The 21,879-nt window shown below is 36.4% G+C and overlaps 2 protein-coding genes across 2 annotated transcripts; both read left to right on the forward strand.

Moving 5' to 3' along the window:
- The first annotated feature begins 9,231 nt into the window (after nucleotides 1–9,231).
- On the forward strand, nucleotides 9,232–9,726 carry LOC113766429 (uncharacterized PE-PGRS family protein PE_PGRS20-like). Its single transcript, XM_027310623.1, has 2 exons — nucleotides 9,232–9,294; nucleotides 9,388–9,726. The coding sequence occupies exons 1-2, from the start codon at nucleotides 9,232–9,234 to the stop codon at nucleotides 9,724–9,726; spliced, it is 402 nt and encodes a 133-aa protein (XP_027166424.1).
- A 1,385-nt stretch (nucleotides 9,727–11,111) lies between these two features.
- On the forward strand, nucleotides 11,112–12,750 carry LOC113766846 (desiccation-related protein PCC13-62-like). The gene is made up of 3 exons (XM_027311006.1): nucleotides 11,112–11,439; nucleotides 11,601–11,826; nucleotides 12,219–12,750. The coding sequence occupies exons 1-3, from the start codon at nucleotides 11,114–11,116 to the stop codon at nucleotides 12,615–12,617; spliced, it is 951 nt and encodes a 316-aa protein (XP_027166807.1). The 5' UTR covers nucleotides 11,112–11,113; the 3' UTR covers nucleotides 12,618–12,750.
- The last annotated feature ends 9,129 nt before the right edge of the window (nucleotides 12,751–21,879 follow it).

Genomic DNA, 21,879 nt, shown 5'->3' on the forward strand with positions numbered 1-21,879 from the left:
GAATGAATTGTTGGGTCCACCTTTTTTGAATCTTCTCTTGTTGAGTATTCTTTTGAAACTTTTGTGATGAGTGCAATATCACTGTCATCACCTTCCATGTCATATCCATCTAAGGAGGCTGAATCATCTTCATCTTGTGAGACTTTTAGAGCAATACTCTTTCTCACCTTTGTATCTTCTTCCTCCTGCACCTTGGACTTGAGTTTCAACTCATAAGACGTTAGAGAATTAATAAGAGATTCAACGGGCAAGGTATTTAGATCTTTAGTTTCCTCAATGGCAGTCACTTTACTCTCTCAATCCTTGGATAAAGCATTCAGAATTTTTCTATTTTTCTCACCTAAAGAGTAATCCTTTTCAAGTACTTCTAAATCCTTAATAAGATCATTAAATCTGCAATACATCTTGTCAATATTTTCATGAGGTTCCATCTTAAAAGATTCATACTTAGTGACCGAATGGACTTCTTTTGTTCTCTCACATTCTCACTTCCTTCATGGATTTCTCTGAGTTTATCCCAAATCTCTTTTACAGATCTACAGCCTTTGACTCTAATAGACTCATTTGAATCTAAAGCATTGTATAATACATTCATAGCCTTAGCATTTAAAGTAAGATGAGTTCTATCATCACCAGTCAACTCACTCCTTGTTTTTGGTCTCGGCCTATGAGTAACTTCATCAATAATAGAGGCATCATATGGACTTTCATTGACAATAAACCACAACTCAATATCAATAGATTGTAAGAAAATAATCATCCTCTCCTTTCAACTCACATAATTTGATCCATTGAACATTGGGGGTCTAGTGACGGATTGTCCTTAAAAAAATATGACATTGTTGGTTGTCATTTTTACTCCAAAGCCGATTGAGTTTAATCTCTAGGAGACCAAACTCTAATACCAATTATAAGGATCGAAGACAACCTAAGAGGGGGGTGAATTAGGTGGTTTAAAAAGCTGGCCAAGATATGAGTCACTTTTTGAGAACTTGCCCTCTTTTTCTAAAGAACCACACAATGGAGCAATTGATGAGAAAGCACAAGTGCTTGGGAGTAGAAGAGATAAACAATTTATATTGCAAGACTGTAAGTAAAAGGATAGAATAGCAAACCAAGTTTCAAACTCCACTTGAGTTTGAAAATCACTTTATATAGCAAGCTTCTTCAAGTTGATCAACTTACAACCAATCTCTTGTGTACAAAGGAAGGATCACTTCCTCCTCACCCCAAGCCACACTTGGTCAAGTAAGGAAGTTTTACTATCACTCGGATAACCCTCACAAATCTACACTATTGAAGAAATAGAAACACACTTGAAAAGCTTATCGAAAACTACACAACTAAGAGTACAAATCTTCTTTAAAGAGTATTCTCACACTTGAATCACTCGAGATCTGATGTAGTCTCAATGTGCAAAAAGTTGTTTGAAGTGGTTGACTTTTTTCTTTTTATAAGAGACCAAGAAATTCTTCAATTAATGCTACCAACGGCTAGAAGGTAGCTGAAGAGTCAACTAGCCGTTGATGGTATCGGACGTCAGGTAGGCTAGTTTTCTGCGTCCGAACGCAGGCAGTAAGTTCAAGAAGTTTTCTTGAAATTTTTAGGACGTCCGATACCTCCAGAATATGCGTCCGAAGGTATGATGCAAAATTGAGAATTCTTCTTCAATTCTTTCGAACGTCCGGTGCCTCCAATGTTTTGTGTCCGAAGTGTCGCAACGTTTGTCGGACGTCCAGTACTCAGGTGTTATACGTCCGATCGAGGTCAGTGAGCTTAGAGGACTTGGCTTATCATCTTCGGACGTCCGAGGGTGGGTTCTTCATGCGTTCGAAGTTACTCAATGGTTGTCGGACGGCCGATGCAGTCTTTTTGTGCGTCCGACAGCTATTTCAGCATATGTTAGCTTTTGAACCTGTTTTGCTCCAATTCTGAAAAGGTCTAATCAGAGAATATTAGTAACATCTATTTGTTTTGTAATCATCAAAAGTTACAGACTGAGATAAACAACTTCGTGTTGATTATCGACATCCATCTCGGGCTCAATCCGAGCGCTATCCGATTTTTAAATCGTGTAAGTATCATGGTTTAGGAGAACAGCCATTCCCACAAATAGTGCCAATTGAAGTGGTGAGTTCCTGGAAAACAAGTCGATTGCAAACAGATGAGCTCACTTGCAAAACACAAAGTGGCTGGGGCTTTGTACCCCAGTCTCACTTCAAACACTGATGTCAGAAGTAGTTTGGGAGTTGCGCGTGTAGATAAAGTTGCACACCTTTTTCATGAGTAGAGAATGGATATATATATATATACTAGAGAGATCTATGGGTAGGATGACAAAGTCTACTAACTGTCAGACGTCATGGGACAGTCTAAGGAGGTAATATCAGGTGTCGGACTAAGTAATAGGGTGGTTGATAGTTACATCAATCCATCAGTCATTGGTCGTGTCATCCGACGAGATGTCCGCTTTGCCAGGCTAAGAGAATGGTTGAGGTGAACTCTCTTCTGGGAATGACCAGGGCAAGGTGTCTCCTAGTTCAAAATGGAATGGACAAGGTGATTTAAACTACGGTTGGCTGAGGTATCCACAGTTTCCTTATCTTATTTGTTGAACGCAAATACGTGGTTTCAACCTAGAATTAACTTACAGCTCCTTCATCTCTTCCTTTTTGGTATCTTACTACTCCTCCTATCCATTTCTAATCAACAAACTGTGGCAGTAGCAGCAAGAGCAAAACAGACCACTATTTCTTTCATCTTTCTCCTTTTCCCCAGCTCTTCTTTTGCCTTTATTCACTCTAGTCTCTCGGTTTCTCCTTTAGTTTTTCCCAGCTAATTTTTGAACAAAAGAAGGCAGAAAAGGGCTGATGAGAAGAAGAAATAGGATGTGTCAATTGGAGAAGACTGTTGCTGGCTTCCCGTCTACAAGATCGATATAGAATGAAAACTGCAAAATGGCCCCCTCAAAGTTTGGAACATTGATTTTTAGCTTGAATCAAATTAATATGTGGCCATCAAAGTTTCAATTTATGCATTTAGGCCCAAGAAAATGAAGGAAATGTCAACTTGAGTCCTTTTGAATTTAACAAATTAGTCCAGGAGGTCAATTGAGCGAGAAGAAAGATAAAGGGAATATTTTAAAAATCTAGTCACATGGAAAGGGTTCATTAGGACAAACCCTCAATAAAATTATATGAATCTAGAATTTTGGCATAATTTAATAAAGTCTAAATTACAGCGTCATACTTGCCCAAGTAATAGGGCACATCTCAAATAAACGTGAGGGCAGATATACACATGAAGAGTGATCTGGAGAAGAAACTACAGTATTATACATATCATACATGACTGTAATTATGCAAGCCCCATTGGTTACTCTTTGGATTTCTTGTTTCAATGGTTCTACTATTGTAGGAGTTTTTTTTCTTTTTCTTTTTTTGTTAGTCTTGTTATATAGGTGTATGTTAGAACACTCGATTAATCGGAGCATTGTGGGAATTCACAAGTATGTTGAGTATGGATTGTAGTTACTTAAATTTAATTTCGTTATCTGAACTTCCAATGATTAATGAAATTTTTTTGTTTTGCTGTCTATATTAGCACCTTTTGATATGCCTGTGTACTAACATTGCAAGTTACTTTTTCCAAGGTGATGCAGGAGATTCAAAGAAAAATGAGATAAAGAGTAAATAATCCAGTTTTTCCTTGATTTGCATGCCATTTTCCTCTTCTTAGCTTGCCGGAAATTCACATGCCTTAGTTCTGACTAACTATACTTTCTTGTTCTTGGCTAACCTACTTTCATAAAGCTGCATTATAATTTCTGTAACATTTTATCTCACTTTAAGCATGAATTAGTAGCAATTGGATGAGGACTAAAGTCTCCCTGGTTTGAGGTCTGCCTCATATTTCATGGTTCCAAACTTTTTTCAAAGGTTTTGTTCAATTTGTGTCGAACTTCAATGCTTGAAAAAGCCTTCAAGTCAGTGTGGTGGAAAGCAACAGGAAATTGCGATTAATAGTTGGACTCTTCAATAAAGAAGAGGAAGTTTGATAAATGTTCATAGAAGAGATTCTTGCAATGCAATATTGCATTTGAAGTCTTGACTTGGGTGAAAGAGATTAAGGCATTTCATTTTATTTAGCAATTTCATGCTAGGTACTAGAATTTTATTTTTCATTTTAAGAGATTTATATTTGAGCTTTTTACATATTTCTTTATTTTTGGTTTTTTTTTTTAATTTTTGTTATGGAAACACCTTTAATAGAGTGCCGAAGAAAGCTACTATGTGAAGGTGCACGGAAGAGCCATTTTATAAAAAGGAATAAAAATAAGAAAAAAGAAAGGAAATCAAAATTGTTGGTTTTTTTCATCCAAAAAATCAATGGGAAAAAAAGAATGCTCATGCAATCAAATCTCTCATGTAAAAGATTCTAGTTTCAATGAATTCTTCTTCTATTCAAACAAAAGATTTGGAATTCCAAATGGATTCCATATCAATTATGTACGTTTACTAAAGGGAAATTTGCCAAATTGGTCGCTAACATTTTCACAAAAAAATTTTTTAGTCTCCAACATTTAAAATCAGCCAAAATCGTTTACTAACATATAAATTATAATCCATTTTTGTCATAATGCTCGTATTTGCTCATTTTTCTGACTGAAAATAGCACGCCTCTCTCACGTGGGCATGTTTTTAAGGGCAAAATCGAAAAACACACTTCATTCCCGGTTGAAAGCAAAAGTATCCCTTTTCACTTTTCCCCCTTAAATACAGTCACAAAAAACCCTAATTTTCCCTCTGAATTTTGGGAGAAAGCATATGGAGAAGGCATTGTGTACCTAATGTTGAATGGGCCCCCTTTTTCTTTTGCTTTCGTGCCAACTAGACACCAAGCACCACAAGACCAATTGCCAAAAAGCCCCGAATCCAATTGCTATTGTGACGCCCCCACTTCTCCCAAGGGCGAACCCAAGGGTATCGGCGGGACGCCTGCCCAACTCTCGCCTGGACTGAGTACAATCCATAATTCAAAACTAGAAATACTTCAAATACATAATTAAAGTACTCCAAAACACTTCATACTTACAATTAGATAGCCTTCAAGCTTAATACAATCCAAAAGAATATGTACTACAACCATCCGTTATAATACAACTTAAGATCTTAAAAAAAAAAGTAATCTAGTACTATTCTCGAGCACTCTTGGTCTCGAACCCTGTAAAAGAAATCCACAACGTGGTATGAGATACACAGCCCAGTGAGTTTCCAAAACACTCTAGCAGTTCTAATAAATCAAGTAAAGGGAGCATACCACATGTATGGTTCGGGGTTGCACGATGGTGCATGAACATGAGACAAATATCATTATACAAGTACTTTGAGCATATCACAGGTATGACTCAAGATTTCCACGTTGGCACATTTGCACGAAATAGTTATCTCTATACAAAATAAACACACATTGAAGGATACGATGTTCCAGTGGAACCATGTCGGTCATCTGCACCTTATAACTTCCGGATCCCCTCGGTTTGTCTGGCCATCACCTTATCCCTCTAGTGGTAATACTCGAGTATACCGAAACAGTGGCCCAGGGTTCTAACCTACCCGACCGAGTCCAGTTCTGGCTCGAGTAGGTCAGTAACCAAGGGCAGGGCCCAAGTTCAGCTTAGAGCTTGCAACATGCACAAGTAATCAAATAACTTGGCGAATGGTAAAAATTTATTCTTTTGGTAGGTCGAGTGAGATAAAGTACACACTCGCCTTAAAATGGTGGACAATTTTATATGAGCAATTACTATCAACAATTAACACATAAACACGTAAGCAATATTTGATAATTTCATGTGAACATGTAATTTACGGTAATCAAGTAATCAAGTACCATGTAATCAAGTTGATAGGAAAACGGTAAGTAATTACAGTAAACGGTTAACGGTTGATGGTTAACGGTTAACGGTTAAGTAATTACGATTAATTGGTAGACATCTGTTATTGTAATAGGCCGCCATTGGCCATGTCCCACTTTTACCATTTAAGAGTCGAGGAGATTCCCTCCAACCGACTTATGCAGCCATAGCATCATAAATCATTTAAACACATCACATAAATATGCCATTCAAATATTTCATGTCGAGTGATTCAAGTATATGCACTTCAAGTACTTCATGTCGAGTAATTCAAGTATATCTTACTTAAATATGCATGAGTGTGGTAAATACTTAACAAGTAGCACTTAACACTTAATGACCATGGAATAAGCATGTTATAGACTTATTCAATTCACGTACTCCTATATGGAACACTCACCTATTGAAACAATAGAGTAAGTATGTAATCAAGTCTTTAGGTGTTCCCCTCGAGATCCTCTTGAAGGTCTCCTTGAGCACCTGAGCAAACAATAGTTGTCTATTACACACTATCGCTTAAAATCCCTTACTTATCGAGAAGGTTGTGCGAGTGTTCACTCTAAGGAGAATTCATGAATTGAGCTTTAATTATTCATAATCGAGGCTCGGAAGTGGTGTTCAAAAATGGAAGAAAAAGGTTGAGTTTCATCCTTAAAATCATTGGATGGAACCTAGTAGGTACGAAATCATGTAAATAAATTTTCAGAAGAACGATCAAAGTCGGACGTGGAAGTGCCACGTCACAATCCAGCCAAGAACTGGCCGGATTCAAGGCAGTGAAGAAACCCAATTTTTTCAAAACTCACCAACAATCCGACCAACAATCCGGCCAAGAACTAGCTGGATACACGGCCGGATTATGTGGAATGTTTTTGCCGCGCGGATTCTTTTAAAAAGGCCAAAATTTGTCAAGTTTAGGGTATTCTTTGAAAAATCATAACTCACTCTCTGAAAGTCTAAAATTGGAAAACTTGGTACCGTTGGAAACTCCTTCCAAAGTACTAAAAGTTCCTAGAAGAAAATCTTCCATGAATCCAAGGGGAAGACATTCAAAAATTGGCTCAAAGTTAATGACTTGAGTTATCAAGACAGATTTGGGTTGGTTTTCGGCAAGGTTTGGAAATTCGGAAAAATTCACACATTGTGAACTAGCTACTGAAATTTGGAACTCTATTAGAGTTGCAATCTAAGTTTAAAAAAAAAACAAGCGGAACAAGAATCGGAGTTTTGAGCACCAAGATATGGTGGCTCAAAGTTGCTAAAAATGTGAACCTGTTTACCATTTTCCAGGTTTAAATCAAACACTTTGGGACTTTGATTGAGTATCGAAATGGACTTGGAATGACACCAAATTTGGTATGAATATACTACCATATAAACGATATTCCTCTGCCAAATTTCATAGAAAAATACATACGGGAAGTTGGTTAACTAAACCACGAAAACTCCAAGAACTTCCAAGGCAAAACTGCCTTGGAGTTCCGTTTTCCTTTTTCTAAACATTTGACAATGAAAACATCTCAAATATGGTTCATTTGTGTAGAAAATGTCCAAGAAACATCCAAGATACATTTGGTAGGTGATTAACACCAAGAATTTCGAAACAACAAGCCCCAATAAAGATTAAAGCTTTGAACTAGCCAAAAGAGGGTTTTAGTTCACCTGAGTCAGTTTGGGATTTTGGCCACAACTCTCTCAATTCAACTCAGAATTGAGCATGGCTGGTGGTGTTGAAAACCATATTCATAAAGCTATAATCTCTCAGAAGAAATCGTTTTCAAAATCTGTCCACAACTAGTTCACATTTGAGCATTAAGTTGCTGCCCAAAACAGAGCCTCCAGCTCAAACAAGAAACAGAACAGGAAACTTTAAAAGGTTGGTACGGATTGCTCAGGTCGAATCAGGATATGCATTTTATACCGTTGGAAATATGGGAATGTCTAGTTTCTAGTGCCGCAAACAGAACTCAATTTCGACATCGGAAGAAAAAGTTATGGCCGAAACAAAAAGACTGCCTGGGCAATCCGGGAATAAAATTCCAGTTTTGCTGAACTTCGGAAATCATTCCATTTGGCCAATCAAATCACGTTATTTTTCAATGAAACTTTCTACACCATCCATATAACATGTATACATCATAGAAAAGTCATTAGAACCTCAAAAATTTGCACAAAAGTGCTCGAACATGGCAGGGGTAAAATCGGAAGATTTTTGCTCATCACCTCCTTTGAGTTTCCTTTCACCAATACAACTTATTTCCACTAATTTAAGCACTAAACCAACATTAATAACATCAATACTCATGAAATCAGTCCTCAAGTAATTGTGGGAGTTCATAGAGCCCACACACCAAAATCCAACATAAATAAAGCTACCCACATGCATGCATGAGCTTATATGTGCAATAGAACTTCCATAAATCAAGATTTTTAAGATTGATCGTTAATTACCTCCTTAGATGATAAATGTCAGATTTTTTGCCACAAGAAAGCTCCAAGAAACCGTGGAAATGCAGCTCTTTTTATAGCTTAAGATGATCTCCAAGTAGTTTTGAGCTTGTGGTAGAAATTTCAAGTGATTTGGTGCAAGTTTGAGAGGTGAAATGATGAAGAAATTGGTCTTCTTCTTTCTTGTTAATGGCCGGCTGTTTGAGAGGGAAAAGAAAGGGTGTTCAGCTGGCACTTGAGGTGAAAAGAGAGGGGTTTTGATCTGGTGTGATGCACCCTTGAAAAGCTTGGTAATTGAATTCAAATTTTGGCGCCAAAAGTCAACTCTCACTAGTGCGTGTACGTGCGCGTCTCGTGCTCGATTCCTCTCGAGTTTGTTTCACTAGTGCACTAAACCTTCAATACAGTTATATCAATATTATTATTATTTACTCTTAGTTGTCCCAAAATAAGGGTCTAAAGTTCCTCAATTAAATCGCGCGCGTAAAAACGCGTACTTCCAATTTATGCGCGATAAGGCGAAATTTCTAAGAAATTCTTATAACGATAGTACAACTAACTATCACTTGAGCACTTAATCATAAAAATACCTATTTTAAGACTAAGGCACGTATCTCCAATTTTCCGAGCTCAGTGTATCCTCAAATCGGTTATCGTTCCAAATGCACGTGCACTATTTTCACTTAACGGGCTTTCAAAAATTAATTTTTGGAACGAGACACTTTAAAAATATAACAAAGCTATAGATCCATGTAATTAGGTCTAAAGAGGTTAGAAAATAATATTCGAAGAAAACGGGTGAGCAAATAATTAATTAAGCCATAAAAATAGAATTATAAGTGAGAAAAATTCGGGTCCTCACAGCTATGACAACTCCGCCCTTCATGCCCCCACCATTTCTGGATATTGTGATTGCAGTAATATTTGGAGTAGGTGTAGTTGATCTTGTAGTGGGTTTCTTAGGGGCAATTGCTGGTAAGGCTGAACTAGTTGGAGTATTAGCTTGAGATGTATTATTCCAGAAGGCAGGGGGAGAAGGTGGAATAAGAGATGTGGTGATGGGAGCAGGAGACGCCACCAAAAGTGGAGGGGGATTTAACAAGGATGGAGCCTGGGAAGAAGCAAGTGGTGGTAGAGGAGGTAATGCAGGAGAGGAAGGGCCGGTGAGCGGTGACTTTATAGTGGGAGGAGGTGAAGAAACTGAGGTAGGTGGTGATGGGGCTGCAAGTGGCAAAAGAGGAAAGGGTGAAAGAGCTGGAGAGGGAGGTGCTGTGCCAAAGGGAGGGAAAGGTGATCCTTGGGAGGGAGGAGGGGGTGATAAGTTTACAGATGGAGGGGGGCAGTGGTGGTGGCGGTGGTAGCACAGACGGAAGGGGAGGGAGGGACGGAGGAGGTAAGGAAGGGGAGGGACGGTGTTGATAGTAATGGTAGTGATGATTGGGGTTAGGGAGGAGGGGAGAAAGTAGGACAGGCTGGAGGAGAGGATTGAGGAGGTGGAGTGGAAGAGGTTGAAAGGGTAGGAGTGAAAGAGGTTGAAAGTGGAAAAGGGGTACTTTTGCTTTCAACCGGGAATGAAATGTGTTTTTCGGTTTTGCCCTTAAAAATATACCCACGTGAGAGAGACGTGCTATTTTCAGTCGGAGAAATGAGCAAATACGAGTATTAGGACCCCAATGGATCATAATTTATATGTTAGGGATGATTCTGATTGATTTTAAATGTTGGGGACTAAAAAAGTTTTTTGTGAAAAATGTTAGGGACCAATTTGGCAAATTTCCCTTTACTAAACGAAAAATTCTAAACTTTTGGAATTTCAATTATAATAACAATTTCATAGGGGGAGGATTGGATTGGGTGGTAAAATAGCAAAAATTGTACGTAGAATTGTAGTTCCACTTGAATTCTAGCTCTATGGAACCAAACACAGCCTTAGTGTCATCCTTAGTGTCATCAGAGGCTGCTGGATCGATCTCCATATCATCAAGTTGTAAGTTGCGTAGCGATGTTGCTGACTGCTACTTCATGAAGTTAAAACCTGGTAGAAGATGTGTGCTTTTCAACGGCTAGCAGGATAAGATGCTTCCATGCTATACGGACTTAAATGATTCTCGTTTGCGGTGCCCTAATGCTCCAAACTTGAAAAAATTGGCAGCAGTTCAAATGGTCAAAAAACGGATCTGAATTACACAATTATCTCGCACAGGTTTGTTTCTAGTGTAAATAAGGACAATTTTGGTGTAAATCATTTTCAGTATTCAAAAGTAGAAGTTTGTGCAAATAAAATGGATTTGGACGTAAACAAGTTGGATTTGGATGTAAATCAGGCACAGTTAATTTGTCTTAGTTTGATGTTAATATTTGCAAACATGGTATAAATTACAATAATTTAAATTACTAATCTACCCCCAAATTGCGTAAAATGAAACTTCTGAGGCCCCGGTCCCCGTCAAAATGGGTGTAGCTTCTTCGGTTTCTCGATGATATATATGAATTGAAAAACTAGCGTGGCACACACATTTTGACTTACATTCTTCTTGCCAATCGGCATTTCAGTGACATCTTATCTTACATAATACGTAGAGAAATTTCATGCAAAGTCCAAAATTACCAACGAACATTGTGCCGCTCACGTAAATTACACGCGAGTAGAAACTACTGAGGTAGGTATATTTTGCCGCTTAGAAATATATATAAATAGCAAAGGCCGTAACACTTCTTCCAAGCTAGCTAGTACCAAGTTATTAAGCCATGGCATTATTCAGTTCCAACACTTTTAATTCTCTTGTCTTGGTGCTTTCCCTCTCCATCATCCTCAACCTTCTTCCTAGCTCTTTTGCCAGCAATAAGCGGGGAATTCCGCAGTCAGATGTCGATCTCTTGGAATTTCCACTGAATTTGGAGTACTTGGAAGCTGAGTTCTTTTTATGGGGTTCTCTGGGCTATGGATTGGACAAAATAGCTCCTGAGCTAACTGGAAAAGGTCCAGAACCTATTGGTGCTAAGATTGCCAAACTGGATCCTTTCGTTAGAGATGTTGTTGCCCAATTCGCATTCCAAGAAGTTGGACATCTGAGGTAATTTAATTACTGGTTGATCCGTACATAAAAAATTCCTGAATCATGTATTTTTTTCTTCATTTAGTCCAGCGGAGAGGGAAATAAAATAAAAGGTTTCGTTTCTAAGAACCATCATCAATCATTTGGACAGATCTTGATAAATTTTGTACTTGAAACAGGGCAATTAAAAGTACCGTGCCTGGATTTCCAAGGCCATTGCTGAACATAAGCTCAGAATCATTTGCAACTGTAATTAACAGTGCAATCGGGAGGACCCTGGAGCCACCTTTTGATCCTTATGCTAATGACATCAACTATCTCATTGCATCCTATGTTATTCCTTACGTTGGACTCACCGGTTATGTCGGAGCAAATCCAAACCTCCAAAGTCCTGCTGCGAAAAGAGTATGTTACAAAATTACAACAATCTAAGCATCTATTTTCCCTTCTTTGTTTATATTTTAACGACAACATTAATCCGAAAGAGCTTAGAAACTTCAGTTTTATACCCGATTAAGACCTAACGAACTAAAAGTAATGTTTTACCACTTGGTATCTAGTACTTCGAGTTTGCCTTGATTTGGCACCACTTACAGGGCCAGCACCGAAACAATGATTTACCCCTAAATTACTTTTTTTTCTCATACAATTTTGATGCTTTTTGTTTGTAAGATTACAATCTCTGAGACAAGATCTGTCTATAAGATTACAATCTCTAGACAAGATCTATTTATAGGATTACAATTTGTGGGATTAGGTTACAATTTTGTTTTGTGTGGTGCATTGATTAATTTCAGCTAGTAGCGGGGCTTCTAGGTGTGGAATCAGGCCAAGATGCAGTGATTAGAGCATTACTATTCGAGCAGGCATATGTGAAGGTAAAGCCATATGGGATAACAGTGGCAGAATTCACTGACCGTATATCAAACCTGAGGAACGAACTCGGACATGCGGGGCTGAAAGATGAAGGGATAGTGGTGAAGCCAAGTGAAGGTGCAGAAGGAAGAATTTCAGGCAATGTTCTTGCTGGTGACAAAGACTCGCTTTCATTTGGTCGAACACCAGAGGAAATTCTACGAATTGTGTATGGAAGTGGGAATGAGAGTAAACCCGGTGGATTTTACCCCAAAGGAGCTGAAGGTCGAATAGCCCAGTCACATCTTAGATTGAACGAGGCATTATTGAACTTCAATTGATGATTAGAACTGCTGAGTCTAGTAGTTTTCTTATGGTATTGATGATCAAGTAGTTCTTTTTAGTTTAACTTTCAATGTATTAGTAATTTATCTACATCCCAAATAAGTTTCTTTCCACTGTAATTTCTAAGGATATATTGTGATATTGAATAAGATTTGGCTTGTTCTTAGTGTTTTGGATTACCAAAACTACTTCAAAATATTATTCAATGACGATGCATCTGAGGGTTGTCAATCTATATTTATGAGTATCTAACAATTGAGGCATAAAGATGACAAAAATACTAAAAAAGAAAAATTTCCATGTCTTCTTTTTAGTCATCCTAATGATCAAAAGTAGGAAAATATACGTCCAAAAGATCATTCTTCATTCTTTTTATAAGATGATAGAATATAATAAAGATTTTGAAAGTACAAGTCAAAGTGTTGCTATTGAAATTCATTGTTCGTTTTGCACTTTCATGAAGAGAATATTGTCTAAAGCTAAATTTTACGGTTTCAATTACTATAAACAATAAATAGATTAGGAAGTACAAATTGACGAAAAGAGAAACTATCAATCAAGAATTGAACATTTAATGAATTAACAATTTCTGTTAACACAATAACACTTGAAAAGAGTAATACAATGCTACCGAGAAAATAATAAGGCTCAGAAGTAAGTTATGAAGGTCGAAACAAAAATTTAAAAAGAAGTAAAAATTTAAGTATTCATAAGGAGATTAAGGCCAAAAGCTAGAGGGAGGCTTTCCAAAAAAAAAAAAAATATTCTAGGGAATGGAGGGAGGATTAAAATTTCGGAAGAGCAAAGAAAAGGGCCTTTGATGTTTTAAAAAAAAGGGCCTTACAAAAGAAAATGAAGAAGTAATGATATCGTGTCGGGTCTTGATTCAATAGTATTTATGCAATCAGGGGAAATCCAGTATGATTTGCTTGCGGGAACAAATGGGGACAGTAAAAACTTACACAAAGTACTATATCCTATCCTAAGAAGTATAAAGGCGGGAATGGAGTTAGGAACAGTGGTTTTGGTCCCTCATTGGCATCCTGAGTGTGTGGGCTTTTTGATCATTTTACAGTGATTTTCAAAGAGTGAAGCGGTGCCATTGGAGACATTTGTGGCTAGAATTTGTTTGTAGACTGTATACTGACCATTATATCCTTAGGTACCAATTTTGCCCCCGAGTGACTAATTGGTTATCAAAGCCAAGGTTGGCTTTTTTGTCTGATCGCCCAGCTTCTTGAATTGTCTGCGCTTTTTCCTATGCGGTGGCTTCCTATTGCGTGGTTTTGTGACTTTTGTCTGCTACGTTTCATCAACTTTCCCTTTTCATTAGGTACCAATTTTGCACTTTTGCCTATCAAATGCTACAGATTAGTGCAGATGATATACTACCGATGGCACAAAAGGTAATATTGTTACAGTAAAAAAATTTCCCAGTCAATTTTATAACTTCAATCAATTGTCGAAATAAAATCTGTCACAGAATCAACAACCAGATGTGCTTTATGTCAGCAAAAGACTTGGAAAAGAAATCTACTGCCTCCAAGTGAGGAAATGTACTCATCCTCTCGGAAATAATATAGTAACAATGTACAACAAAACAGCATGCCTACCAACTGAAGTAGCACTACTGCCAGTTCCAGCAAATCAACAAGAACCCACCTGCACGCTACAACACCCCAGCCAAGTGACCAAAGACAAACTATATCAACATTCGACCATCACGATCACATTGTAGAGATCAACTTTTGCGGTTTTGCCTAGCTAATGTGTATAGTATGCACTTTATGATGCTTTTGTCAAACTTAAAGCCTCATGTCCATCCACTGTATTTCTAACAGCTAGAAGAATCCTTTTGCCGAGGCTAATTAGCTCTTGCTAACTTTTGATGGCCGACTGAGAATACTTACTAATGGCCATATATAAATTTATCTCATGTATGAATGTAAAAATATAAATAATTATAAGAGCATCCCTGAAAATTCTTGAAAACTCAATCCCTGAAAATCTGAGCACCCTCGAGCCTCGCGCGAGGCCCAGGCCAACTAGTATATATATATATATATATATATATATATATATATATATAGTTTAAACTTGCACAAACTACTTGAATATAGAAAAGGATAATGTACCCATGATTTTCAAAATGCCAAGAAAGCGGCAGGACCAAAAGGGCTTTTCCATCAAATGCAGTGTTTGCTCTTTAAAGTAATTTCTGCAAATCAATTCATGACAAATAAATGACAAAATAACACTTTGAGACGAATATCCTGAGAGATTTCGGAAAATTAAGAACAAAATATGTAACAGACAGACAATTAAATATGCCATGGTAGCTGTACGCGAAGTACTAAATATTTGCTTCAAAGACCAAACTTAGCTGTGGTAAGAATAATAACCTAAATCCCAATTGAACTCTAAAACCTTTTTATTTTTGGCAAGCTCTTTAGTCCGGAGATGTCAGCTCCAAATTTATTAAATATTAAAATTAAAAATATACGAGGGGACTATAAAATCAAAAAGTTTCCTTAATTGAACTCTAAAATCTTTTACTTTCAAATTTTTAAAATAAGGTCTGCAATCTTCTTTAAGTCAGAAAAAAAAAAAAGAATCGAGCAAGCTTTGGTAAGAACAAGAACCAAATGTTAGGTAATATAAAATCCCCAATTTAACTTGAAAACATTTTTTATATATTTTTTATACGAATTATAGGGAAGAAAAAAAGAAATCGTGCAAGAAGATTCTAAATCTCCTTATATCTTGATATATTAAATGAAATAATTTATCTTTTTCAAGTGTATGATGCCATTTGTGCACCCTATCAAGTGTGTTGGCCTTGGGGGCAGGTTTTGCATACCATTCGTGTGTTTGTCTCCATGCATAAAAGAAAATTTGTTGTTAGTCTAACCTCAAGAAAAAGTCAGAGATTCCAGTATAATCAAAAAGCGGATAGACTTCATTAACTTCATGTCACTAAATTGCCATCTTGACACCCTTAGATAACCTTTGACTATTTTATTATTTAAAGTTTGGAAAATCAGAAAATAATACTATACATTTAAGTTTTATACTTTTCTAGCTCCTCGCTTTTAAAATGATGCATTTTCGTCTCCTATACACAAGATTTTGTACTGATAGTCCAGCACTTTTCAGATTGTTTAGTTTGGCCCCCACATATGAAAAAAGTGCACCGTTTTCATCCCAAAGATCATTCTTTGTCACATTTTCACGTCAAATTCTAATTTTGTCATAAACCAAATCAAACTCAAAACATAGTCCTTTTTTTTCCTTGAGGTACCAAAGCTCATGCTTTGAATTTTGCAATAATATAATGAAAAGCTGAGAGTTTTTTACCTCAACTAATATCTTTTCTAGATGCCTAAAATAGGTAAAATTTAATTTAGAGGTGTTTTTAGGATACAATAAATGGTTTTTTCATTATAGTGCAATTTTTTGTGAACTTAAAGAGTTTTGTAAACAATTTTAAATTTTTTTCAATCTTTTAAAAAATTTCATCAAATATGTACCACTCTCATTGTGATAGTTTTGTCTTGCTTGGCTTCAAATTGTACCAATAGTAATTTTTAACAATATTTTATGAAATTTACAAATATAATAATCACAAATTTTGTCAAATCTGTTTAGCTATTTCTAGTGAAAATTTGATTGAAAATAAAATTTGGGACAAAAATTGTGTGTTTTTGAATATGTGAGGGACCAAACTCATCATTTTAAAAGTGAGAGATTAAAAAAATATAGACCTCAAATGGAACGGATCAAAATGTATCAAAATATGAGGGACTATTTTTGCAATTTTCCCTTAAACTTTCATCTTATTTCTGCTTTTTGTTTCACATTTTTTCATAAATACTTTAGTCCCATCAATAGGCTTGACAAAAAAAAATTAACAAATAAATACAAGTCAGAAAAACGAAATTAGTTCTTAGAGCAGATTAGGACTTGTTACAATTGTAATGCTCTCAGGCCCATATAAAGCCACATCGGGTAGAATACATAGGCCCCGTTTGTTTTTGCGCTGTTTTTTTTTTTTACATAAAAAAGTACTTTTAGATGTTAAAAATACTTTTAACGTGTTTGGTGAATATCTGTTGGAATGTATGCCCTAAAACTATGATTTTGTTTAATACATTCCTTATTATGTTTTGTATTTTAATAACTTCTTCTTTATCTATTAAATGCTAGATATAACTGATAAAGTCCTTAGAATACTTACTAATGTGATGGTGGTCACAAGTATTAATGACTATGAGATATCAATCACATTTATAGTAATATTCTTAAATTTCTCTAGTCATAGTACTAATGAGATAGGACATCATTAGTACGGAAAGACTAGTACACAACTAGTTTCTACTTAATGTATGTAGTGGTTGTTCTCATCAACCATGGTATATAGATACCTAGGTTAATGTGTAGATGATTTGTAAAATACAAATACATTGGAATGATCCGCATAGAGATCCCATTAGGATATCTATCTAGTGCCAATGATCGTATCTCTTGTGGTAATTTATGTAAATGATCCTATGACTTGAGATCACCATAGTATCTTGAGTGTGAATCACTACATTTTGACTCTATTGCTTGTTACTCACTGAAAGTGACTTAGAGAATAGAGATTGGGTGTAGTGTGAAGCACGGAAAGGTAATGAGTGATCAAGAAAGGATTCACCACTCCGATAGTAGGAGTTGATATCCAAATGGCCACTAGTGGGAAATTAACCCTAAAAGGTCTATTACATTAGGTTAATTGAAGAATATTTTCAAGTTAACCTAATCTAGGGTTAATTCTGGAAACTAGTAAATTTAATTAGCCATTAAGGAATTGGCACTTATTCCTCATTCCTTGACCTAATTGGATATCGGTGGTGAAAGGATAATAATTACATGGTAACTTCTCATGGAAAGGTTAGGTCAAAATTCCCTTGACTAATTCCGGGTACTTGGGTGGTCATGATGTGTTGCTAGACACCACTCATGATTTGTAATTATGAATTAATTAATTATTGTAATTAATGATAAAATAAAGTTGTTTATTTTATCTAATTCTTTTTGGGAATTATAAGTCATAATTATTGCCAATGTATTTGGAGCCTATTGGATCACACGCATTACAGTTTTGATTCTAGATTAAAATTATATGTCCGAGTGAAGACTTGGAAATAAAATATAAGATACTTTCGAGATTTAATTACAAAGAAAATAAATTCCAGGCCTATTTGAGCAGATAGGAGAAAATATTTATCTCCTATCTATCAGATAGCTGAAGGATAGAGTTTATTATTGGATAAAAACCTATCTCTTCCTTTTTCTTTCTACGAATCCTATCTCTATTAGAACAATGAAAAACCTATGACTCTCTCAAGGAAAAAATAGGGTTTTGGCATACATAGAGAGTGGAGAAAAAAAGTATGTGAGACATACATAGAGAGAAAAATATAGACAAGGAAAGGTGAAAAGAAAGGCCGGCAACTTTCATCCCTTTCACACATATATCGTAGAGACGATCCAAATATCACTCTTGCGTGGATTTCGGTAGAGGCAGGACATCTGGACTACTCAAGGGGTTGTTCGTCTTCTCCAATTTGGCAGAGGAACGTCACACGAATTAAGATAATCCGTTTTTCCCTTTCTTCTTGAACCATACGCAAAATCTAGGGTGATCCTGAGTGGGTTTTTGGGAAAATTTTTAATTATTTCCGTTGCCTTTCTGTCCCAAAAACCTATCAATATCATCCCACAAAATTAGAAGTGAAGATTTTGGTGTTAAAAGCACTTTTAGCAAAATCTCAAATTTGGTGCTTTTAGAGTAGCTTTTGTACTTTAAAAAATTAAATATTAAATTTAACCATTTTATCCTATATTATAAACTAAATAAAGAGATACATACATTTTAAAATTTTTAAATCATACATTATCTAATATAATAAGTACTTATTGAACTATATCTCTAAATAATGACTTAAAATCACTTACACACTTAATAAGTACTTTTATTAAAAATTCTATTAAAAAAGTATTTTTTAATAAACTACTGTGATCCCAAACTGGCCCATAATATGCAGAATTGCATAGACAACTTCTAATTTGGATGACGTATTAGTGTACTTTCCACATTTCTACTCTTAAAACATTCTAAATTTCTTTTCTTTGACTTTATATATGAATTTCATTCTAGTTGGTCTTTGGTTGAAATGATTTTATATATGAATTTCATTATAGTTGGTCTTTGGTTGAAATGATTTTATATCTGAATTTCATTATAGTTGGTCTTTGGTTGAATGAAATAGTCAGGGTCTTATCAAAAGAAGATCATGAGCTATTTGCTATCCTTTGTCATGCCATTTGGTTAAATCATGAAAGGTAAGCTTCATGATCCTATGATGAGCTTTGCAACTAATTATCGTCAAGCCTATTGTGCAGCTAACCTTAATGATAGTAACTCCTCCCTCAAAGTGTTGCTCAAACGTGATTAGCTCCCCCACTTCAATCACTATCAAATCGCAATCATGAGGGACAGTTTGTTGCAAGGTTATCCAAACGTTTTGAAGGTCTGGTGACAGTTGACATAGATGAGGCGATTGCAGCTCGTGAAGGGTATCCAATTGGTTTGAAAAAAAAAATGTAATTAAGGATTCCAATTGTATCCTTAAGGGTGATGCATTTAATGTTATTAACCACTTGCATGATGAAGAAAAGGTGTTGTCAGATAGTGATCCTATAAATGAGGATATCTGGCTATCCATGCTAGAAGCAAATACTGTTGATGTAAAATGAGTTTCCAAGGACGCCAGTAAGGTGGCACATGATTTAGTTTTTTGTACTAAAATTTCTAATCTTATGGAATCCCCATGGAATTCTCCATCCAACTCTGTTAAGCAATTCATATTGGATGAATTTCAGTAATTTAGTTAATAATATTTTCTATTTTTATCAAAAAAAGAATTTCACTTTCGTTGGTGAGGTACTACTTGACCATTATCAGAGAGTGTGACGGCCCCACCTCCCCCTAGGGCGTACCCCAGAGCTTGGCGGGTCGTCTGCCCATCTCTCGTCAGGACTCACTCATGCACCTCAAGCAAAAGAAAATAAGACCACAAGAACAAGGGTAACAATAATTCCAAACTTAAAACATATACTTATATACATGTCTATCTAAAAGGAATACAACTCAAATATACAAAGGTTCTCTATTCTTCACATCCAACCCTTGCTAAGCGATAGGGCGAGAACTATTACAAAATTCAAAAGAACTGGACTAAACTAGTCTATACGGATCTCTCGTCCTTGCTCGCATTGTGACGCCCCCGCTTCTCCCAAGGGCGAACCCTAGGGTATCGGCGGGACGCCTGCCTAGCTCGCGCCAGGAATCAAAACACAAAGCTAATAAAACTATATTAAACCAAAAGAGTTCTATTTACATCTTCAAAAGTATATCTATTCAGACCACCATATTACATTATAATAACAATCAGCAGAAGGTGGACCCTAAGGTGGGTCCTTATACAAACCACCAAAACAAAAAGGAACATCTTAACCGACCAACTATTACAACTAACCCTAACTATACTAGTGGCAGTGTCCAAAAGTTTCCCCGTGTCGCCCCCTGCTAAGGAAAACAAAGGAAACGGGGTAAGCTATATGCTTAGTAAGTACACGGGGGTAAACACGTAAATTTCATATTAAAATAAACAACTATTTCACAAAATGCCAAGTCAAGTGCAAAAATAACAATACAAAGGGAGGATACAGGTTGGCTTCAAAGCCAAATCGTTTGCCATGCGTGACCTCCTGTCGACACTCCGTCGACCACGAATAAGGTCCGTAGAACTCCACTTGTACACCCACCTAACACCTTATCACCCTCACTGGCCAGTCACCTCACGAACTTGCTCGAGCGAACGAAATCACAAACTTGAGCTTGAATCACAAGCTCGGGTCACAAACTTGGTTCATAACTTGAACCTACGAACTTGGTGACCTCAGACTAGGTTGGACTGGCTTCGACCAAGCCCCGGCCGGCTCGAATAGTCCATCTAGATCTTGAGATCGGGCCCACAACTTCAACATATTTCACGAACTCACGAAAGTCACCCCGAGCTCCAAGTTCAAGGGGTTCAAACCCAAAATAATTCATTTAGACACGTCCTGTATAAATATGCACGTAAATTAGGGTTTAGGTCGAGTGCGATGAAGTACACCCTCGCCTAGGTACCCTTTCATTCACCTTAAACACATAAACAAGTTATATACAAAATGGCCCGAATACTTACCCAAAACACAAAAGTAGTACAAGAGTGGAAATCACTTCGTACGTTTTAACTAGTAGTAGGCCCCACCGGCTCCGCCTATTTCACCACGGTCTCAAGATGAAGGTTGTATGATGGCTAATGAACTCAACCCAACTCCAAGATGGATTCTTTATGCTTCAAGATGAAGATCTATAGCAGAAATTTGGTTGAACTTTGCCAACTTCCCTTAGTTTTTTTTTCCTCAAGGTGGCCGACCCTCTTTCTCTCTTTTCTTTCTTATTTGTTTTGTTTTTTTTTTTTATGGAAATCCTATGATATATACAAGATGGTCAAAGCCTTGAAAGATATTTCTATTTCCACTAATCACACAAAAGCTTCATTTTTGCTCTCAAGCCCTTACACTTTCAACTTTGCATTTGATCAACTCTTGCCCTTAAACATTTGATAATCTTTCAATTAACTCCATAGGTTATAACTTAATCTAATCTAAAACACTTAACCACACTTAATTACTTCACTAATCACCCTCCTATATTAATCACCTATACCTAATCATACTTAATCCCACATAAAAGCAATTAAACAACAACCTTTTGTCATGGGTAGTATTAAGGGTTTTAAACCCAACTTAAAATTCTAACAAATCATAACACTAGAAACTTTTCTAGTTTAGGGTTTTCTAACTTTTAAACTCACTTAACCTATATAAAATGGATCAAATCCTATACTTACCCGCACTAAAACACACACTAGCATAACTAACTTAATCACCACTCGAACTTATAATTAATACAAAAAAAACTAGGGTTTCAATCCTAACCCCAACTTAGGGTTTTCGAAGTAGTCCCAAAACCAAATGTTACCGCACAAATAATGAATATAACCCTAATATCAAACTTAAGAACTGACCGGGGTTTCACACGCATCCCCTGTAAAGAAAACAAAACTAAAGGAATGAGCTAGAAGCTCAGTAAGGTTCCAA

This window comes from Coffea eugenioides, chromosome 3, assembly GCF_003713205.1.
Source record: "Coffea eugenioides isolate CCC68of chromosome 3, Ceug_1.0, whole genome shotgun sequence".
Lineage (NCBI taxonomy): Eukaryota > Viridiplantae > Streptophyta > Magnoliopsida > Gentianales > Rubiaceae > Coffea > Coffea eugenioides.